Source organism: Cnephaeus nilssonii, assembly GCF_951640355.1.
Source record: "Cnephaeus nilssonii genome assembly, chromosome: 15".
Classification (NCBI taxonomy): domain Eukaryota; kingdom Metazoa; phylum Chordata; class Mammalia; order Chiroptera; family Vespertilionidae; genus Cnephaeus; species Cnephaeus nilssonii.
Window position 1 is genome coordinate 15435002 of NC_137086.1, and position 20053 is coordinate 15455054.

The 20053-nt window shown below is 38.0% G+C and overlaps 1 protein-coding gene across 7 annotated transcripts in view; it reads left to right on the forward strand.

The window, feature by feature from the left end:
* BIRC6 (baculoviral IAP repeat containing 6) overlaps positions 1–20053 on the forward strand; it is a 178306-nt gene that overhangs the window by 65221 nt on the left and 93032 nt on the right. For 3 of the 7 annotated variants that reach the window (XR_013814683.1, XM_079792682.1, XM_079792684.1), the window contains exons 23-28: positions 8449–8595; positions 12594–12781; positions 13559–13918; positions 14159–14258; positions 19036–19250; positions 19418–19626. Coding sequence is in view for 6 of the 7 variants with exons in the window: in XM_079792682.1 (XP_079648808.1) it covers positions 8449–8595; positions 12594–12781; positions 13559–13918; positions 14159–14258; positions 19036–19250; positions 19418–19626 (1219 nt within the window). In the remaining variant the exon portion in view is untranslated. The remainder of the gene's footprint in view (positions 1–8448; positions 8596–12593; positions 12782–13558; positions 13919–14158; positions 14259–19035; positions 19251–19417; positions 19627–20053) is intronic. The other 4 variants (XM_079792683.1, XM_079792685.1, XM_079792686.1 and 1 more) reach the window with 3 other exon arrangements.

Genomic DNA, 20053 nt, shown 5'->3' on the forward strand with positions numbered 1-20053 from the left:
GATTCGGTGAGAATGTGGGGTGTCCACTGAGCTCTCTCTCACTCCCTGCTACCCTCCTGGGATGCCAGGACTCGCACGCCGGGGAGGCCCCTATGTTCAGATGCTTGACACCACAAGGAGCCCGCCCTGTAGCTGCCGGGACCGCAGGGGCCGGTTGGGCTTCTCGTGGGTTTGTGCAGGAGCCGGTCTGCAAGGCTGGCTGGGAGAGAGCGTGCTGCCTGCCTGGCTTCCATGCAGCACCACTGGGTGGCCCAGAGGCCCACGCTGTGCCCCTGCCAGCAGCGTCCAGCCACGCTCACCACATCTCTGCGTGGAGACTTGGGCGCTGTGACTCAGGCAGAGGGCGGCATGCAAGGGCCAGGCAGTCCAGGTGGTGCAGGGCCCAGAGGTCAGCTGGGACCTGCCCTTCCATGCCAGACGCTAGTGCTTTGATCGCCTGCCAGGCCTACGGACCACACTTGTTTATGAATTTTGTGCTCTGGTCCTCTAGTTCTTTAGATAATCTTTTCAGGTGATAGAATTTGGTGTTTACCCCATTTTGTTAGCTAAAGCAATGGCCATTTTATTTTTCATTTCCTTCCAACTTGCTGAACTTAACTGAAAGTGTTGCTTGTAAACCAGAATGTTAGAAAATGTATTTATAAACATAGTAAGATACTTACCACTTTAAAATAAATAAATTTTGAATTAGTCTCAGTTTTATTTTAAAATATATTTTATTGGTTTTTTACACAGAGGATGGGAGAGGGATAGAGAGCTAGAAACATCGATGAGAGAGAAACATCGATCAGCTGCCTCCTGCACACCCCTCACTGGGGATGTGCCCGCAACCAAGGTACATGCCCTTGACCGGAATCGAACCTGGGACCCTTGAGTCTGCAGGCCAACGCTCTACCCACTGAGCCAAACTGGTTTCGGCTCAGTTTTATTTTAATATTAGAGGCCCGATGCATGAAGATTTGTGCAAGAATGGGCCTTCCTTCCCCTAGCTGCTGGCACCGCCTTCACTCTGGCCCGGAGCCACCTTTCCACCTTCCCAAGCTGCCCAGAGGCCCAAAGTGGCTGGGGCAGTGCGGAACACCTGCGTTGTCGCCATGGCGACGGCGCTGGTGTCCTGCCCCTGGCCATTAGGCACCTGTTTATGCAGATTAACCCATCATCTTTGTTGGGTTAATTTGCATATCCTGATTGGTGGGCATCACGAAGGTACGGTCAACTTGCATCTTTCTCTTTTATTAGTGCAGATGAACTATGAATTGTGAGAAAAGCAAAAGAAAAATAAAACATTCTATATAATAAAAGCGTAGTATGCAAATTGTCCCCTTGACCAGGATATTGACCAGGAGGCGGGTACAGCTGGGGGAAGGGAGGGAGTCCCTCGCCGGGTAAAGGAGTATCTGGCTGGCCCGCCTCCAGCTGCTAGAGATCCTACCAGTGCATGAATTTCGTGCACTGGGCTCTAGTAGAAATATAACATTTCTCAACTCCACTCTTTCTACCCTTTAAGATTACCATTGTTAATAGGATGCTTAGCTATTTAGACTTGTTTTGTATACATGCTTTAATGAAAGTGATCATATTATACTTATTGGTCTATTACTTGCTTTTTAAAGACTTAAGCTGCCTTGGGTACATGCTTCCCTTTGATGATTTAAGCTCTGACTGACTACTTCATGGCAATCTGGCTCTTTCCAAGTAACACATTAATTTATGAGTGGAACTCAGATTAGATAGCATTAGATATATAGATACCTCCCATATATCTTAGAATTGAATGAGAGATCCATTTTGGAGAGAGTGTAAAGAGAAGACCATAGAGCTCTGGCCAAGCCAGGTAGTCAAATATTCAAGAGTAGCCACACACAATTTAGAAGAACCAGGAGAAGTGACTTAGAAATCATAATATGTCTCCTTATGAATGTCTCACCATTTTATTCCTTACCATAGTCCTTCTGCAGTGTGCCTTTTCTCAGCTAATGGGATCAGTCGCACAAAACAAATCTGAATGTCATCCTTGATACTTTTGTCTTTCTCATCCTTCACATTGAGGCTATCACCAGATTCTATCTATTTTTCCACCAATGTATAATTCAAATCTGCCTATTCCCTTACCTCCCATGATCATCTGATGACAGATAGCCACAGCAGTTATCTTGAACATGGGCTACAGTAATAGATTTCTAATTGGTCTTCTTGCATCTGTTCTTGCCTCACTTCAGCATATTCTCCATATTGCAATGAGTATGATAATTTTGAAATGCATACCTGATCATTTTACCTCTCTCCTTAAAATACTTTTCATGTCTTCATATTACTCTGAAGTCCAAAGTCTGTAATATAGTATTCAAAGTCTTGTGTGATCTAGCTCTCTTTCCCTTGCCACTGTGACTCATTAATCTCCTCTCGGTTCCTGAGATCCTATCATGGAGTCCAGGGGTCAACTGTTTTCATGATTGAATGATGTTATTGCTTTATGGAGTCCATGGGTCAACTGTTTTCATCATAGAATGATGTTATTGCTTTTTTTTCACTGCACTGACATTTTTACCGTTTGTGCAAAAGCATGATGTTCTTCACTAGGTACTTGCACTAAAAAATATGCTAGTTTCACATTGACTTACAAATTTCCTAGATGAAGTAGTAAAACTTGTTAACTTTATTCAATTTTGAACCCATGAGTACTCATCTTTTAAATATTCCATGCTGAGATTGGAAGCATGCATAAAACAAACACTTTTGCTGTACACTGCAGAACCATGACTGTTTCAAAGAAACACACTGTGCAGTTGAGTTATAAAGGGAATGTTTATTTCATGGAACTCCATTTTTATTTGCAAGATATGTTATTAAAACTTGGTTATTTGGCAGGTATTTTTACACAGACTTATAGAAAAAGTCTATCAGTATCCATCCAATTGATAGTGTTTGTTCCCAGTATTAAAAGTAGAGCTTTTAAGCAAAAATTAGAATTTCTGAAAATGTGTATCCTCCACAGTGAACTTGACAGCTTACCAATACATGAAGCCTTTTTTTTTTTCTGGTGGGTTATGAGGATATTAGTGATTGTCATTTTCTGATGTTACATATGAAATGTGTTAACATTTGAAGATCTGTATATAGTGGTGAACCAATATTTTCCACACAAATGGCTAAATGATTATTTAAAAGTACAAGATAGGCCAGTTAATATTAGTGCAATCGAGTTTGAGAAGTTCACTGATCAGATATCAGTATAATGTGGCAACTAATCTTTAACCCTTTGCACTCACTTGCTTTTTTCTCGATTCCTTTATTCTACTCGGGATTTAATTTTTTAAATACCCCAGATTTTACAAAGCGCGGCAGTAGAATAAAAAACTGGAGTTTCTTTTCATACAAACTGATTTATTTGGATTTTTTTATATTTCACATTATTGATACATTCAAAGAGTAATTTTAATCTCTATAATTTTTAATGGTGTGATATTTTTTGAAACATTCACCCACATGAAGACCTGGTTTACATTCACATGTTTCGCAAATATAAATCGTCTCTCTTCTTCCTCCTTTGATTTTTCTGTTAGAACAAACAACACAATCTTTGTGTTTTTTGTTAGGGTGAGGTGTGATTATATGGAGATTTCCATCTAAACGTTGCTCTAAGTTAGTGGATAATAATCTATCCCTGGAAGTTAGTGTACCATCTCTGAATTCTCCAACAAGATCATGTACTATTTTCCTAATAAATTTCACATGCGTTATCGGTTTTTCATTTTTTCTTTTTTGGCATTCTTTGTACAATATATAGGAATTTACAACACTGACCTCAAGCCCCCAGAAAAACAATTTACGCCACCATTTTAGAGTCTTCCTCATAAAACAGTATGTGCCTGTGTAGTGATCAGCTATATCAACACCCCCCATAAACTTTGTATAGTTGGTCACAACCTTGGGTTTGAGAACTATTTCCTTCCCACCACCACGCACTCTCCTTTCCACAGACTCAGTCTCTGAAGTGTCCCATGAACTGAGCATTGTGACTATCCTCTTGTCTTTCCATGCAAAAAGCATTACATTTTCATCCCTGAAAGCCACTCTCTCCTTTCATTAGCTTTGGATGTTTGATAACAGGTGGATTATCTTTCCTATTGGGCATTATTGTCCTTGTCAAGTGTGTTTTTTCCTTGAACAATTCCTTTGCAAGAGTGACACTAGTGTAATACCTGTCAGTGAAGAAATGATAACCTTGAGAACCAGGTACTGAGTTCTTCAATCTTTCATGAAGCTCTAAAACTATTCTGCTAGTAAAAGGGAGATCAGGTCTTAACAACGTTTCAGATGTTATTCCTCCATAATAAGGGACAAATGAATGTACGTAACCACATTTTGAATCTGAGAGGACATATAAACGAATACCCAATTTGTTGGCTTTTTAGGATTATATGTGATGAAGTGTATCTTTCCCTTGAAACCAACAATAGCCTCATCAACAGCAATCTCTCTTCCAGGACAGAATCTCTCCCTAAATTTCATTTCAAGGTATGACAAGAAGCAGTTTACCTTCTCGGTTCTTGTTCTCAAATCTTTACTTGACTTTTGGTCGTTTTTCAAGTGTAACATACAAAATATTTGCAAGTACCTCTCTTTTGAAAACAGATCGAAAAAATGGTATATGAGACTCAAAATCCATGGACCAATAACTCTGCAAGTTGGGGTGATTCAATACACCCATATTTAGTATTACACCAAGAAAAGCCTTCATTTCCTCTATCATCACATCTTTCCAATTATTCCAAGTGGATCGCTGGGATAGTTCTGGCTAATTTTATGCTTAGCATACTCATTTGTCTCATCCGTTATATTTTTTATCAACGTCTCAGTAAAAAACAACTGAAAAAAGTCTATTGGTGTGGCACATCCAGAAGGAACTTGAGGTCCAACGTGTAACTGACCAGTGGAGAAAGGGATTCTGCTAGGCTCTTTGTCATTCACAGATGTAGATGTCCATTTTCTTTTTCCTGTTTTCCCCTGGAAACGTAACTTTCACTGGGTCTTATACCCGATTTCTCAATGATATCACCTATATCTCCATCACTCTCACTCGAATAAACAATTGTGCGTCTTCGTTTTGCCTTTATGAATTCAATGTCACTGTCACTGTCCGTACTTTCAGCCAGATCTTTGGGCAAAGCAAGGGACTTTTTCCTTTCTGTAGTTCCACTAGGACCAGCGATTTGTTCATCATCTCCACTCTCATCCTCGGAGAACTCACTTTCGTCACTATTACATTTTTCACTTTTTTCTTCGTTTTCGAAGTAAAATTCATCATCGCTGCTTTCTATGTCTTTGGAAAACTTATCCATCCTGAGGAGGGGAAATTCACTCAGAACGTGCTACTGCTAGGGGGCAAACCAATCATCCAACTAAACCCTGTGTCATGACAACATCTGTGATATGCTAATAGAAACCTAAACAAACCTAGGAGACGAAAAGATAAGGAAGGTTCTTCACCAAGGGAAGATGATGCAAGCTCAAAAAGGCATGATGCAACGACTCATGCCTTGGACCCTCCTACTCAAGATTGCTGCCTATGCAAAAGATAAGCTTAGGTGGTGGCATCAGTTGAGACAGCATTTACATTTTACTTGTCCTTTTATGCTAATGAAAACAAGAAAAGATACTGGAAAAATAGACAAAAATCCCCCTTCCCCCTGCGGTGAAACTACGTGTCGAGTGTGGCTCGACATACGAGCTGCTACCGATGCTAACCGTGTTGAGTCACACTCGACATCCGAGTGCAAAAGGTTAAAAAAAAAAAACTGGTACTTGTCAAGTGTTTGAATATTTAAGGCTATTGAAATCTTTTTCATCTTCCTGTTTGTGTTGGGTTGGATTTCCTTCATATACTTCTACAAAAACAACATATTACAACACAGTTAATGGGGAAGGCAGGAAAATCCAGTTACCTTCTGAAAAGCCAGAATTTAAGGGATTTATAAAATGTAAAACTTTGCCACTATTCCATTAGGTATTTTTGTTTTAGAAGACAGTTACTTTTCATCAAAGTATGCTGTGTTTTTTTTTAATCTAATGAGTTTATCACTGTTAAATGAATTGATATTTAAAATATTTCATTTTAAAATTTATGCTAAGTATCAATATATAAGTACTGTTGCCTCACTTCAGCACATAAAAGGAACCAACCAACATAAAAGAAAGGTTTTTTGAATTCTCAGTTATTCTAAAGCTATGAAAAGTGGTGTTAGGATTGAGAAATATTCCTCTAGCCACATTTGTTCTATCAATTCAGTTCCTGTAATGTGCCTTGTTCCTTCCTAGTGGAGAGATTTCATTCAAGTAATTATTTTTTCCTGCCTGGATTCCCTTGCTGAATGGAGTAAATACATAGAAATCTCTTATTCTTTCCATGAACCTCATCACCTCATCATGGAACTATTTTATTATCTCTTACACTGATTTCCCTTTATTAGTCCTTTGAACTTCCCTTAAGTAGAACATAGCACTTAAAAAAAATTCAATTGTATAATTAGTTGTTTAATGAAATAACCTTCGACACAGAAAATGTATTTCATGAGAACTGGGGCCTGTCCTTTTACTCTCGTATTAAGTGCTCAATAAATATATATATTTTAAGACATGTGTCAGACCCTATACTAACTAGGCACTGATGGGAGTTTGGAAAACAAGGTTATGGCAATTTAGTGTTGCTTTTATGAAATATATATGTTCTTAATTGATTTCAGAGAGGAAGGGAGAGGGAGAGAGAGATAGAAACATCAATATTGAGAGAATCATTGATTGGCTGCCTCCTGCACATCCCCTACTGGGGCGGGTTGGGGTGGGGGCGTTGAGCCAGCAACCCGGGCAAGTGCCCTTGGATGGAATCAAACATGGGACCCTTTAGTCTGTAGGCCGATGCACTATCCACTGAGCCAAACCAGCTAGGGCTACTATTGCTTTTAATTTAGTCCTTCAGTTGTTGGTAACAGTTTTTATATAACCTCATTTTTTCCATATTGAGTTTCTGTTTCACTTTAGTTGTTACTTATGTTAAAAGTAGTATGAACTCCAGAAAATTGAAAGGACTAAAGATAATCTTTTCCCTTACCACTTACACCCTTATTTTTTTTGTGTGTGTTCATCCATCCATTCTTCTTGCTATGGTTTTATTGTTATACTTTAATTGTTCACACTAGAGGCCCAGTGCATGAATTCGTGCACCAGTGTGGTCTGTCGGCGTGGCCTGCGGGATTGGGCCGAAACCAACTCTCTGACATCCCGTGAGGGGTCCTGGATTGTGAGAGGATTCAGGCCAGGCTGAGGGAACCCACCGGTTCATGATTGGGGCTAGGGAAGGATGCGGGAGGTTGCCCAGCCAGGGAGGGACTGTGGGAGGACTCTAGGGTGTATCTGGCCCATCTCGCTCAGTCCTGATTGGCCAGACCCCAGTAGCAAGCTAACCTACTGGTCGGAGCGTCTGCCCCCTGGTGGTCAGTGCATGTCATAGCAAGTAGTTGAGAGGTCTTAGCATATCATTAGCATATTATGCTTTTATTGGTTGAATGGATGACCGGACACTTATCATATTAGGCTTTTATTATATAGGATAGTTGTGACCATGTGATATATTTTTTTTACTATACATTGAGTGGCCAGATTATTATGATCTCTGAACACATAATTGGCCACTTAGTATGTGTGTGTGTGTGTGTGTGTGTGTGTGTGTGTGTGTGTAATAGAGGCCTGGTGCATGAATTCGTGCATGGGTGGGGTCCGGCCAGCGTGGCCAGGGGATGGGGACATGGGCGGTTGGCCGGCTTGCCTGCTGGTCGCACTCCTGGTCGAGGGGACAATTTGCATATTAGCCTTTTATTATATAGGATATACACTGAGTGGCCAGATTATTATGTGTTCATAGATCATAATAATCTGGCCACTCAGTGTATATGCTAACTTAAACTGTTTGTATGATTATAAAGTAGTATGCCTCATTTTAGAAAATTGACAATATATATAAAATATAAAGAAGCATTTACAGATCTTGTTCATACTTTGGAATGTTTATTCATCTATTTAGTGTCATATTTATACAGTTGATGTCATAGATTGTATTTTGCTTTTATGCATACTTAACAGATTGGGCAATAGCTATTGGAAGTTTATTATCTTTTTCTCTCACTTAAAATCTATATCACTCGTTATTGTTTCTTATTAATGTGAATGGACACTGAGTTGTTTTAATGCAATTCTGCTTTTGTAATAAGGACAGTATCTTCTGCTTGTGAGTTTTCTTAGTACCATGTCAATTGTGAAGTGTTATGTAAGGGTTGTGTGTTTGTTTATACGACTTCTGTAATTAAAATTGGACTAGCACTATTATTTTCATATGGCTGTTGCCTTTTAAAGATTTATTCACATGTTATAAAACTTGTGTCTTTTCTGCATTAGGAAATGGAAAAGTCAGTAGTTGCACAGCTGCTGAGGGTAGTTTCACATCTCTCACTGGACTTCTAGAAGTTGAACCCCTACACTTTACTTGTGTGTCAACTAGTGATGGAACCAGAATTGAAAGGGATGATGCAAGTACGTTTACTGGTATATACCTTCTTTTATTATTTACATTCTTTTATATATTATAAGCTGTATAAATATTAAGTGACATATAAGGATTTAAGTATCTGTTTCCAGTACTTAATAAGTTTCTTAACTGTCATGTTAAGTAGAAATTTATTAATAGGAGGGACATTTTGGGGAAAAATTATAAGTAGTTTTATACTTTCTAAATCTTCATAGGATTTTTTTGTTCTACCCTCTAGTGCACTATTTTAAATCTTATGGTTTTTTTTATGTGTGTGTATATTGAGAACTTTTTTAATTTGGAAAATATTAAACGTAATGAAAATAGAGAGAAGAGAAAAATAGACTATATTTCCATTAGTCAGCTTCAATAATCATCAGTTGATGTCAGTCTTTTGTATAGTTTTGGCATCATATTATTTTATTTCTTTCAGTTGTTAAAGGTATATTGGTGCAATGCTTTGAGAAGTGTGAAATGAGTAAAGAGGGAGTACCATTTTTCCATCTAGTTTAAAGCAACTGCATATTTATGAACCAATATTTGAGTATGTTGAACAGTGTGGTTTTGCTGATGTTTTAAATGAATAATCAATGGGATGTCTCATTTGTATATCTTTATTATCTTCTAACACTTGAACAGAAAGTAAAATCAATTTGCAAGAGAAGTCATGAAAAATTTAAACTTGTCCTTGGCTTCAGAATGGCAAAGGGTTTAAAAGAAACTTATTAGTTCTTTATTTGAGTACTCTTTATATAGAATCATCTTATATCTTCCAATTGTGGCAGTAAATACTAAGTGAAATTCATGGATTATGTATAATGATGATAGTTTCAATTTTAAATTAAATTAAATTGTAATGTTTCTTTTATATGCAGATGCCAACATATAGCTGCCTTTTATAATCCACTAGAGGCCCAGTGCATGATTGAATCATGCACGTGTAGGGTCCCCTACACGCTTTCGCTTTTCGCGGTGGAGCTGGGTGCCTGTCCGCTGGTGTACAGAAGCCGAGCCGGAGGCTTCTGAAAGGCCTGGTGCCGGAGCAGACAGGCACCCAGCTCCCCCACTTTTGATGGTCTGCAGCCGCTGAGGGGGGCTACCCTGCTGTTGAGAGGCACAGGGGGCGGGCTGAGGGGGGCTGCCGCGGACACCTGGCTACCATGCCGTTGAGAGGCGCAGCTGGGTGTCCGCGGCAGGCCCCCTCAGCGGCCGCGGATCTGGCCGCTGAGAGGCACAGGGGGCGGGAGTCCCACCCCCTGCGCCTCTCAACAGCAGGGTAGCCCCCCTCAGTGGCAGCGGATCCGTGCCTCTCAATGGCCGGATAGGCCATCCCGAGTCCCGCCCCCCAGCCTCCCGCCGCCCAATCGTGGGCGTAGCGGAGTGATGGTAATTTACATGTTACTCTATTATTAGATAGGATTCTGATACTTGTCTTTCAGTTGGAATATTTAATGTACATTTAATGTAATCACTATATATTTATGTTTAAATCCACTGGTTTTTAAAATTAATATATTTTATTATATTTCTCATCTTGCCAGATGTATCTTTTTTTCTCCTTTTTTTGGTGATTACATTTTTATTGGCCTATTTTACTTTTTACTATTATTAACTGTTTTTACAAATATCATAATGTAGACATACTGTTGACATCTGAAAGTCCTGTTGCTATTTTTACCATATCTTTAACATTATTTATTATTTTCCCACTTTATATGGCATTGTAATTTTATAATTTGAGTGTATTTTAATTCCACACATTATATTTTTTATATTTAATACTCATTTGAGTTTATCTCATTTCATTTTCATTTTTCTTTTGAACTTTTATCTGGTATGATTTTATATGTGAAAATACTCTGTAAAGATCTCCTTTTTGAATTTGTCTACTCATGAAGTAACTTAGTTTTATTGGAAAATTTTAGAAGTATTTTTTGAATAATTAGATGAATAAACCACATAGCCATTATTCAGATTGCAGTATTATTGATACATTCCACATTCCTTTTATCACTTTTATTTTGCTTTAGTACCTCAAAAAAATACTAGGTATATTACTTACCTCTATGTAACATATACATAAGTACTTTAAACAATACAGACATCCTCTTTAACAACTGGTGCCATTTTCATCTTAATCATCTTAGTTAATTATAATGTGTCATGATACATGGTAATAGTCATGAGTAAGATATATGGGCCCTACTATTTGTGAATTGGACATGCCTCTCTCTATGTTAGTGTTCTGGGAAGCTTATGGTAGGAAACTGGTTTACATATTCTGTGCAAACCAGACTCCGTCTAGGTTGTGCTTTAAAATGAGTGTTATCAGTCAATTTAAATGATGTTCTTGTAATTGAGGATTTTTTTAGCTTTTTTGGTCTGGAGGGAGAAGGAAGTATTGTTGCTTGTAAGAAATCTTTGTAAAGCAAATTTCAGTTTATTTCTTATGTTCAAATTGTCTGACAAGGTCACTCTCATTTTTTATTTTCATTTTAGCTATATTAAATGAAGTTTCCATGCTGAAAATACTTTTTAAAATAATTTTTTACTTATCAATTATAGTTGACATACAATATTATATTAATTTCAGATATACAACCCAGTGATTAGATATTTATATAACTTAGGAAGTGATCACCCTGTTTAAATCTAGTATCTACCTGACAGTGTACATGGTTATTACAATATTATTGACTATATTTCCTATGCTGCACTTTACATCCCTGTGACTATTCTGTAACTACCTATTTGTTCTTAATCCCTTCACATTTTTCACCCATTTCCCTAAAGCACCTTTTATCTGGCAATGATCAAAATGTTCTCTATATATATGAGCCTGTTTCTTGTTCTGCTTGTTTTGTTTTTTGTTTTTTTATTACATATTCCACATACAAGTGAAATCATCTGGCATTTATCTGTTTTTGTCCGAGTATAAAACTGTCTAGGTCTATCTATGTAGTTGCAAATGGCAAGATTTTCTTCTTTTTTTTTTCTCTCTTTTAAAAAAAATTTCTTTATTGATTAAGGTATTACATATGTGTCCTTATTCCCCTATTACCTCCCACCTCCCATTCATGCCCCCACCCCCCTGTTGTCCATGTCCATTGATTAGGCTTATATGCATGCATATAAGTCCTTTGGTTGATCTCTCCCCCTTACCCAAACTGTCCCCTACCTTTCCTGAGGTTTGACTTTCTGATTGATGTTTCTCTGTCTCTGGATCTATTTTTGTTCATCAGGTTATGTTGATTATTATATTCCACAAATGAGTGAGATCATGTGATATTTATCTTTCTCTGCCTGGCTTAGTTTGGCTCAGTGGATAGAGCGTCGGCCTGCGGACTGAAGGATCCCAGGTTCGATTCCAGTCAAGGGCATGTACCTTGGTTGTGGGCACATACCCACTGGGGGCTGTGCAGGAGGCAGCTGATCGATGTTTCTCTCTCATCGATGTTTCTAACTCTCTGTCCCTCTTCCTTCCTCTCTGTAAAGAATCAATAAAAAAACATACTTAAAAAAAAAAGATTTCATTCTTTTTTATGACTGAGTCATATTCCATTATATATATGCACTACTTTATTCATCTATTGATTGATACTTAGGTTGCTTCCATATCTTGGCTAATTGTAAATAATGCTGCAGTGAACATACGGGTGCATATGACTTTTTGATTTAGTGTTTTGGGTTTCTTTGGGTAAATACCCAGAAGTGGAATTGCTGGGTCCTTCTTTTTGTCTCGTTATAGACTATGCTGAAAATATTTTTAAATTTAAATGTATATGGATTAATTTTTATTTGATTTGTAAGTCATTCCTGGATCACTTAAACTTGAATAGTATTATTATAAATAGATTTTTACTATTAAGATTCCCTTATTTATACTCTCTAGATTTCTGTCTTTCAAAATGAAAATTAACTATAGTTTTAGTGTCATAATAGTATAGTACTTTGAATGTGTTTCTCTGTGAACCTTTTCTTCATCCTGTTTTTTTCCCCCCTTGTCTTATGCCAGTGAGTTCCTTCGGGGTTACTCCTGCAGTAGGTGGACTATCAACGGGGACAGTTGGGGAAGCTTCGACAGCCCTGAGTTCAGCAGCCCAGGTAGCTTTGCAGTCTCTCTCTCATGCAATGGCTTCAGCCGAGCAACAGCTACAGGTGCTGCAAGAGAAACAGCAGCAGCTTTTGAAGCTTCAGCAACAGGTTGGAGACCATTTGGCTCTTTGTTCATGCTGTCTCTAAACTTCAAAAGCTGAAAAAGTACTGTAAAAATGACCATTATTTTCATAAAGGAAAGTAGGTTGGCTGATCTGAACTAAGCATTTTCTACAAAAATTGAGGTAAAGTTTTTGTGATATGCTTAAATAAAAAATTATATAAATACACGTTATTTGATATACAACTTAGGTAATATAGTTGATGATTTTTTTTGCAATCTTTATGTAAAATCCATTCTTACATATGTTTCACCACTATTGGTCAAACATTGTAGTTACCATTTGCTACTTATATGGATTGAAGAACCTAAAACAGTATTTTAAAGACCAGTCAAATTAGCATGATTTAAAATTTAGTAATAATGACATGTTTTGGAGATTTCATCATGGTCTAAAAATAGCGTATACAATTCTAGGTGACAAATTGTACCAGGTTAGGTAACATACGAGAGTACATTCTCTGTTAATATTTTGTTTTTAGGAGAACTTTGTTTTTCTTACTTTTCTTCTTCCTTGCCATCTTTGATATGAGAAAGTCCTAGTTCCCAAATGCTCAGGAAATTTTATATCAGATTTTAAATGAAATATACACGGCAAAGAAATATTCTTTATGTGTGTTGTCCACTTTTTATTTAATTTCATTTTTATTTATTTAGGATACAGTTATTCATGTCTATCTTCATCCTATATATTCATGTAGTATTCCCCACAATTTAGGTAGGCAGGGTTAGTCTATATTTGTTGCTTTTCCTTTTTTTTACAGAAAGCAAAGCTGGAAGCCAAGTTACATCAGACAACAGCTGCAGCAGCTGCGGCAGCCTCAGCAGCAGCAGCAACGTCAGCTGCAGCAGCAGCAGCAGTAGCAGCAGTCGGTGGTTCTGTTCACAACTCTGTGCCTTCCAACCCAGTGGCAGCCCCTGGATTCTTCATTCATCCATCTGATGTTATTCCACCCACTCCAAAAACAACACCACTTTTTATGACTCCACCACTCACACCACCTAATGAAGCGGTTTCCGTTGTGATTAATGCTGAACTTGCACAGCTTTTCCCTGGCTCAGTTATTGATCCCCCAGCAGTCAATCTTGCTGCACATAACAAAAATTCCAACAAGTCCAGAGTGGTAAAGTATTATATTTTTAAATAGGTATTTGTTTAGACATTTAAAAATAACTTGAAATACATGCTAAATTTAGAAGGCAAAATTTTATTTTACCAACTTAATATAGCAAATTTGATTGTTTTTATAAAATATTATAGAATGTATATTAGACAGTGAAACTTGTTATTTTGATATTATTGTTATTAGTTTTTCTAGAGCAAGAATAATATCAATATAGAGGTATACTTTTTTCTTTTCTAGAATCCACTTGGTTCTGGTCTAGCCATTGCAATTTCTCATGCTTCACATTTTCTTCAACCTCCACCTCACCAGTCCATTATTATAGAACGAATGCATTCAGGTAATCTTTGTCTTTCTTAAAATATTTTTCTTGCCTAGTCTGTTGGTTTTTTGAAGACTTAATATTCTGTAGTTTGATTTTTCTTTACAAATACATTTGTTCTTGGGTAAGTAAAGTACCCTTTATCAAAGGCTCAAGATATGTGCTTACCAAATTGAAGGGAACAATGCTGCAGAATAGGTTCACTAGTTCTGTCCAACCAGTGGATTTGATTTATTTTTTAATGAATCTTGCCTGCAGAACTATAGTTAACAAATATTTGCCTTCATTGTAGCTGCTCAAATAGCATTACAGTAGAAATTATACTTAAAGAAGTAGTATTTCTAAGACTAGCATTCTGTTATTGGAACCATTTCTTGAGAATAGCAGAAAGATTTACTGTAGATTATAATTAATAACACTTCATAGTCTCTGGATAATTGAAATTTTAACTAAGCGTATACCCTGCTTTATGTGGTAGAGACCTGTGATCCTGATAGGTGGTTTCAATTAGATCATGTTTACTAATAAGCTATAGGCAATTTTTACCTTATAATCCTACCAATTCTTTTTTGGGTTTGAGCAGCAATGGAATTCAACAAAATCCTTAAGTGTGTTTTATAGGAGGCAGTACATGAATATATTGCATACTGTATCACTTTTTTTTGTTGTTTATTTTAATCCTCACCTGAAGATACTTTTCCATTGATTTTTAGAGAGAATGGAAGGGAGTGGGAAAGACACAGAGAAATATAGATGTGAGAGAAACACATCGATTGGTTGCCTCCTGCACACGCCCTGACCAGGGCCTGGGCTGGGGAGGATCTTGCAACCGAGGTACGAGCCCTTGATGGGAGTCAAACCCGGGACCCTTTGGTCCTTAGGTCGATGCTCTATCCACTGAGCCAAACCAGCCAGGGCCTGTGTCACTTTTCATTATATAAACAGTTGAACCTTATTTACTCTATTACATATTTATTCTCTTTAGAAGAGAGTTTTTTTTTTAAATAGCAAAAGTTGAAATCGTGTTTTCTGCCAATTAATCATTCATTGGTAACAATGTTAGTGTGTATAATATTTAAACTGTAGTTTCTTGTGCATTCTTACAAAATGTGAGCAGTAGTTTACACTATGATTTGTTTTTTTATCAATGGAATTGACTTTGGGGACTAAACCTTCTAAGGAGGAGAATTTTTTTTTGTGTGTGGTTCAATAGTTTTTCTGTTTAGGAAAGTATTGGTAATTGCCTGTTTTCTTTTAAACTAGCTCCATTGAGAATCGCTCTAGTTGGGTTTGTTTACTTGGGTTTCTTTACTGTAAAATGTAGGAGTAAAGATTACTAGATGCCCCTAACTCCAGCCCAATAAAAAGTAAAAAGAATTAAAGTATTATTATTATTGTTTTTTAATTTAATAAATCTTTATTGTTCAGATTATTACAATTGTTTCTCCTTTCTGCCCCCCATATCTCCCCACCACCCGGTCCCCCCCCCCACCCTTACCTTCCCCCTGCTGTCCTTATCCATAGGTGTATGATTTTTGTCCAGTCTCTTCTCATACCCCCCACACAGACACCCCTTTCCCCCTGAGAATCATCAATCCACTCCCATTCTATGCCTCTGATTCTATTATGTTCACCAGTTTATTCTGTTCATCAGATTTTTAATTCACTTGACTTTTAGATTCATTTGTTGATAGATATGTATTTGTTGTTCATAATTTTTATCTTTACCTTTTTCTTCTTTTTCCTCTTTTTAAAGAATACCTTTCAGCATTTCATATAATACTGGTTTGGTGGTGATGAACTCCTTTAGCTTTTTCTTATCTGTGAAGCTCTTTATCTGCCCTTCAATTCTGAATGATAACTTTGCTGGGTAGAGTAGTCTTGGTTGTTGGTTCTTGCTATTCATCACTTTCAATATTTCTTGCCATTCCTGTCTGGCCTGCATAGTTTCTGTTGAGAAATCAGCTGATAATCGTGTGGGTGCTCCCTCGTAGGTAACTGTTTTTCTCTTGCTGCTTGTAAGATTCTCTCTTTGTCTTTTGCCCTTGGCATTTTAATTATGATGTGTCTTGGTGTGGTCCTCTTTGGATTCCTTTTGTTTGGGGTTCTGTGTGCTTCCTGGACTTGTAAGTCTATTTCTTTCATCAGGTGGGGGAAGTTTTCGGTCATTATTTCTTCAAATAGGTTTTTAGTGTCTTGCTCTCTCTCTTCTTCTGGCACCCCCATAATTCGGATGTTGGTACGCTTGAAGTTATCCCAGAGGCTTCTTACACTATCTTCAACTTTCTGAATTCTCTTCTCTTCTTGATTCTCTGGAGGAGTGTCCTTTGCCTCTTTGTATTCCAAATCTTTGAGTTGATTCTTGCATTCCTCTAGTTTGCTGTTGGGTCTCTGTATAATATTTTTTATTTCAGTCAGTGTATGTTTAATTTCTAGTTGGTCCTTTTTCATATCCTTGAGGGTCTCATTAAATTTATCGGTCTTTTCCATGAAATTCTTGAAAAACCTTATAACTGTGGTTTTGAACTCTTATGTCCATTCGTTTGTTCTCCTTCATTTCTTTCGTTTGGGATCTGTTTCCTTGCCTCCTCATTTTCGCTGCTTCCCTGAGTTGGTTGGGTAGTTTTGTGTACTAGGTGTCCTATTGGTTCAACGGGTCAGCCTCCCAGTTACGTGAGGTGGACACTCTTGGTGTACCCCTTTGTGGTCTGTGTGTACAGCCTTTTTGTTGTTAAGTCTTGATTGTTGTTGGTGTCACTGGGAGGAATTGACCTCTAGGCCAATTATCTGGGAGGACCCGCTGTGTCTATAACGGAAGAATTGCTGTGCTGGAGACACGTTTATGGGGCAGGACTTGTTCCTATAAGGCTTTGGTGCTCACTGAGTCTGCCTTTTGAATGTGTCCCTTTTGAGAGTGGTTGAAATCTGGTGTCGTTTCACACCGACTACTAGATACACTAGTGTCTGGATCTCCAATGGGGTGCAGGTCAGCTACTGTCTGAGGACCCCCAGCAGGAGCTACAGCAAGAACTACTGTTTTCTCCTCTTTGCTTGGGCGGTTTTGGAGCAGTCTGACTGGAGCTGCAGTTAATTTGGTTAAGCTCCCACAGAACAGGCCATTTATATGCAAAAGCCGCTGTGTGGAGCCTGGGCGGGTATGTAGAGTGTGCGGGGCGGGGTCTCGGCAGGGCGGGGCGGGGTCTCAGGGCGTCATTAGGCTAGGGCGTGGCAAATGGCGACGGCTGCCATCAGCCGTCTCTGCCTTTCCGCGTTTCCAAGTCCCTGCGTTCCGTGCAATGATTGCTGGGCGCACCTCTGCAAAAAAGTCACTCTCACTTTCCGACCCGATGGCCGAGCGTTCAGCTTCTCCCCGTAGGCGTCTGGGTCCCCCGCGTGTCCCCAGAAACTGGATTTCAGAGTGATCGGGAGCTTGTCTCCCTTCTGGTTGAAGAAAAGCCGCCCACCCAGTCGCCCGCCACCAGCCTGATTCGTGCGCCTCCATACCTCAGCTTTTCAGCATTTGTGCTCCTTTCTCTTCTTAGTTGTAAATCTACCACTCAGCCAGCTTTCCCGTGGTTCTGAGTGGTAGACGTTTTGTCTTTTAGTTGTATTTTTGAAATTGTTGTGTGAGGCGGCAGTTTAGTTGTTTAACTTTGCCGCCATCTTGGTTCTTCCTAATTAAAGTATTATTAATGAGACTGCTTCGTGTTTCACTAATTGAGCTTAATGCTGAAGTGTGTGTGAGATGAGCGATGCAAATCTGCTCTTCCTTTCCTTTCAGATCATTCTTGCCTTTTCTTAGTGTGAGCGTCTCATGCTGAGTGTGATTCTAGTGCTTACACAAAAACACATACTACCTCTTTGTGTGGCCCTTAACATTCAAGTAAACCATCTACTTCATACAGTACAGAGCTAAAAAACAGGCATGTGTCAGGACTGGGGGGCGAAACAATGTTTGAGATAAGCTGTATCTATCTCCATTAGAGGACCTTGCTAAGGGATTTTTTTAGTGATAGTAATGGCTACATGTTACTTCAGCCTTATAATTTTACCTTGTATTTTATCCCCAATGTAAGATGTAAATCCATAAGAAGTGAAACAAAGCTTAAAAAAACAAAAATCAAGTGTTACAATGTGATATGCATCTAGTTGTGAAATTTTTAAAGAAAGATCAACTGGTTGAAAGAAGAGTAGATAGGTACTTTATAGAATTAATCTACATATATATATTTTTTGGTCTGATGATTTAAAATTAAATCTTTATGTATAGTTGATCGCCTTTATAGTAAGAACTTACTATTGTGTGTGTGTGTGTGTGTGTGTGTGTGTGTGTGTATATATATATATATATATATATTTAAAATATATTTTTATTGATTTCAGAGAGCAACAGAGAGGGAGAGATAGAAACATCAATGATGAGAGAATATCACCTGATTGGCTTGCCTCTTGCATGTTCCCCAATGGGGATTGAGCCTGCAACCCCAGCATGTACCCTTGACTGGAATTGAATCTGGGACCGTCAGTTCCCAGCTGATGCTCTATCCACTGAGCCAAACCAGCTAGTTTTTTTAAAAATTCATTTTTATTTTTTTAATTTAAGTCTTGGTATTCAAAGTAACATAGATTGAGGTTTCAGGTATTTGAATGGAAATTATTAACTTCTCATTTATTTGTATTTAAGTTAATTTCATTTTTTAAGAACTTTTTTAAGTATATCTTTTAGTTAATTGATATATGGTATTTTTGATCAATTGCTATTGCTTTTTCTCTGCTCTCTCTCTTTCTGTCATAGGAGCAAGAAGGTTTGTGACCTTAGATTTTGGCAGACCAATACTGTTGACTGATGTATTGATTCCCACTTGTGGAGACTTGGCCTCCTTGTCAATTGACATTTGGACATTAGGAGAAGAGGTGGATGGGAGGCGATTGGTGGTAGCAACTGATATAAGCACCCATTCACTAATTCTTCATGACTTGATACCACCTCCTGTGTGTAGATTCATGAAGGTAAAGAACTTCAAGAAAGTGATATAAATGATAAGTTTTCCATGTTTCTGATAAGTTATGAAAAATACATATAATTAAAATGTATAACTATATCAAATTTTTAAATACATTACTCAGATTTCTATTGTTGAATATGAGTGTATATGTATGTATATTTTTCATTTCAGATCACTGTCATTGGACGTTATGGAAGTACAAATGCTAGAGCCAAAATCCCATTAGGATTTTACTACGGTCATACCTACATCTTGTCTTGGGAGAGTGAACTGAAGTTAATGCATGATCCTCTAAGGGGAGAAGGAGAATCTGCAAACCAGCCAGAAATTGACCAGCATTTAGCAATGATGGTTGCTCTACAGGAGGATATACAGTGCAGGTTGTTAGGAAATTGCAGAATATTTTAATCTTATTGAAGTCATTATATTTATATATTTAAAATATTTTTATTGATTTCAGAGAGGAAAGGAGATGGAGAGACAGAGAAACATCAATGATCAGAGAATCATTGATAGTTGCCTGCTCACCCCCTACTGGGGATTGTGCTCGCAACCTGGGCATGTGCCCTTGACTGGAAATGAACCCAGGACCCTTTAGTCCACGGGCGGACGGTCTATCCAAGGAGCCAAACTGGCTAGGACTAACCATTATATTTTGTATTATGCCTTGCATATATTTTTCAAGTAATGTCTTTTCATAAGTGTACAGAAAAGAGCAGAAGGAAGTAGGGTATTAGTATGTTACAATAATGTTTAATACATTGATATATTGCGATTAAATAATTGGCTCTATTTATTTAGTACTTA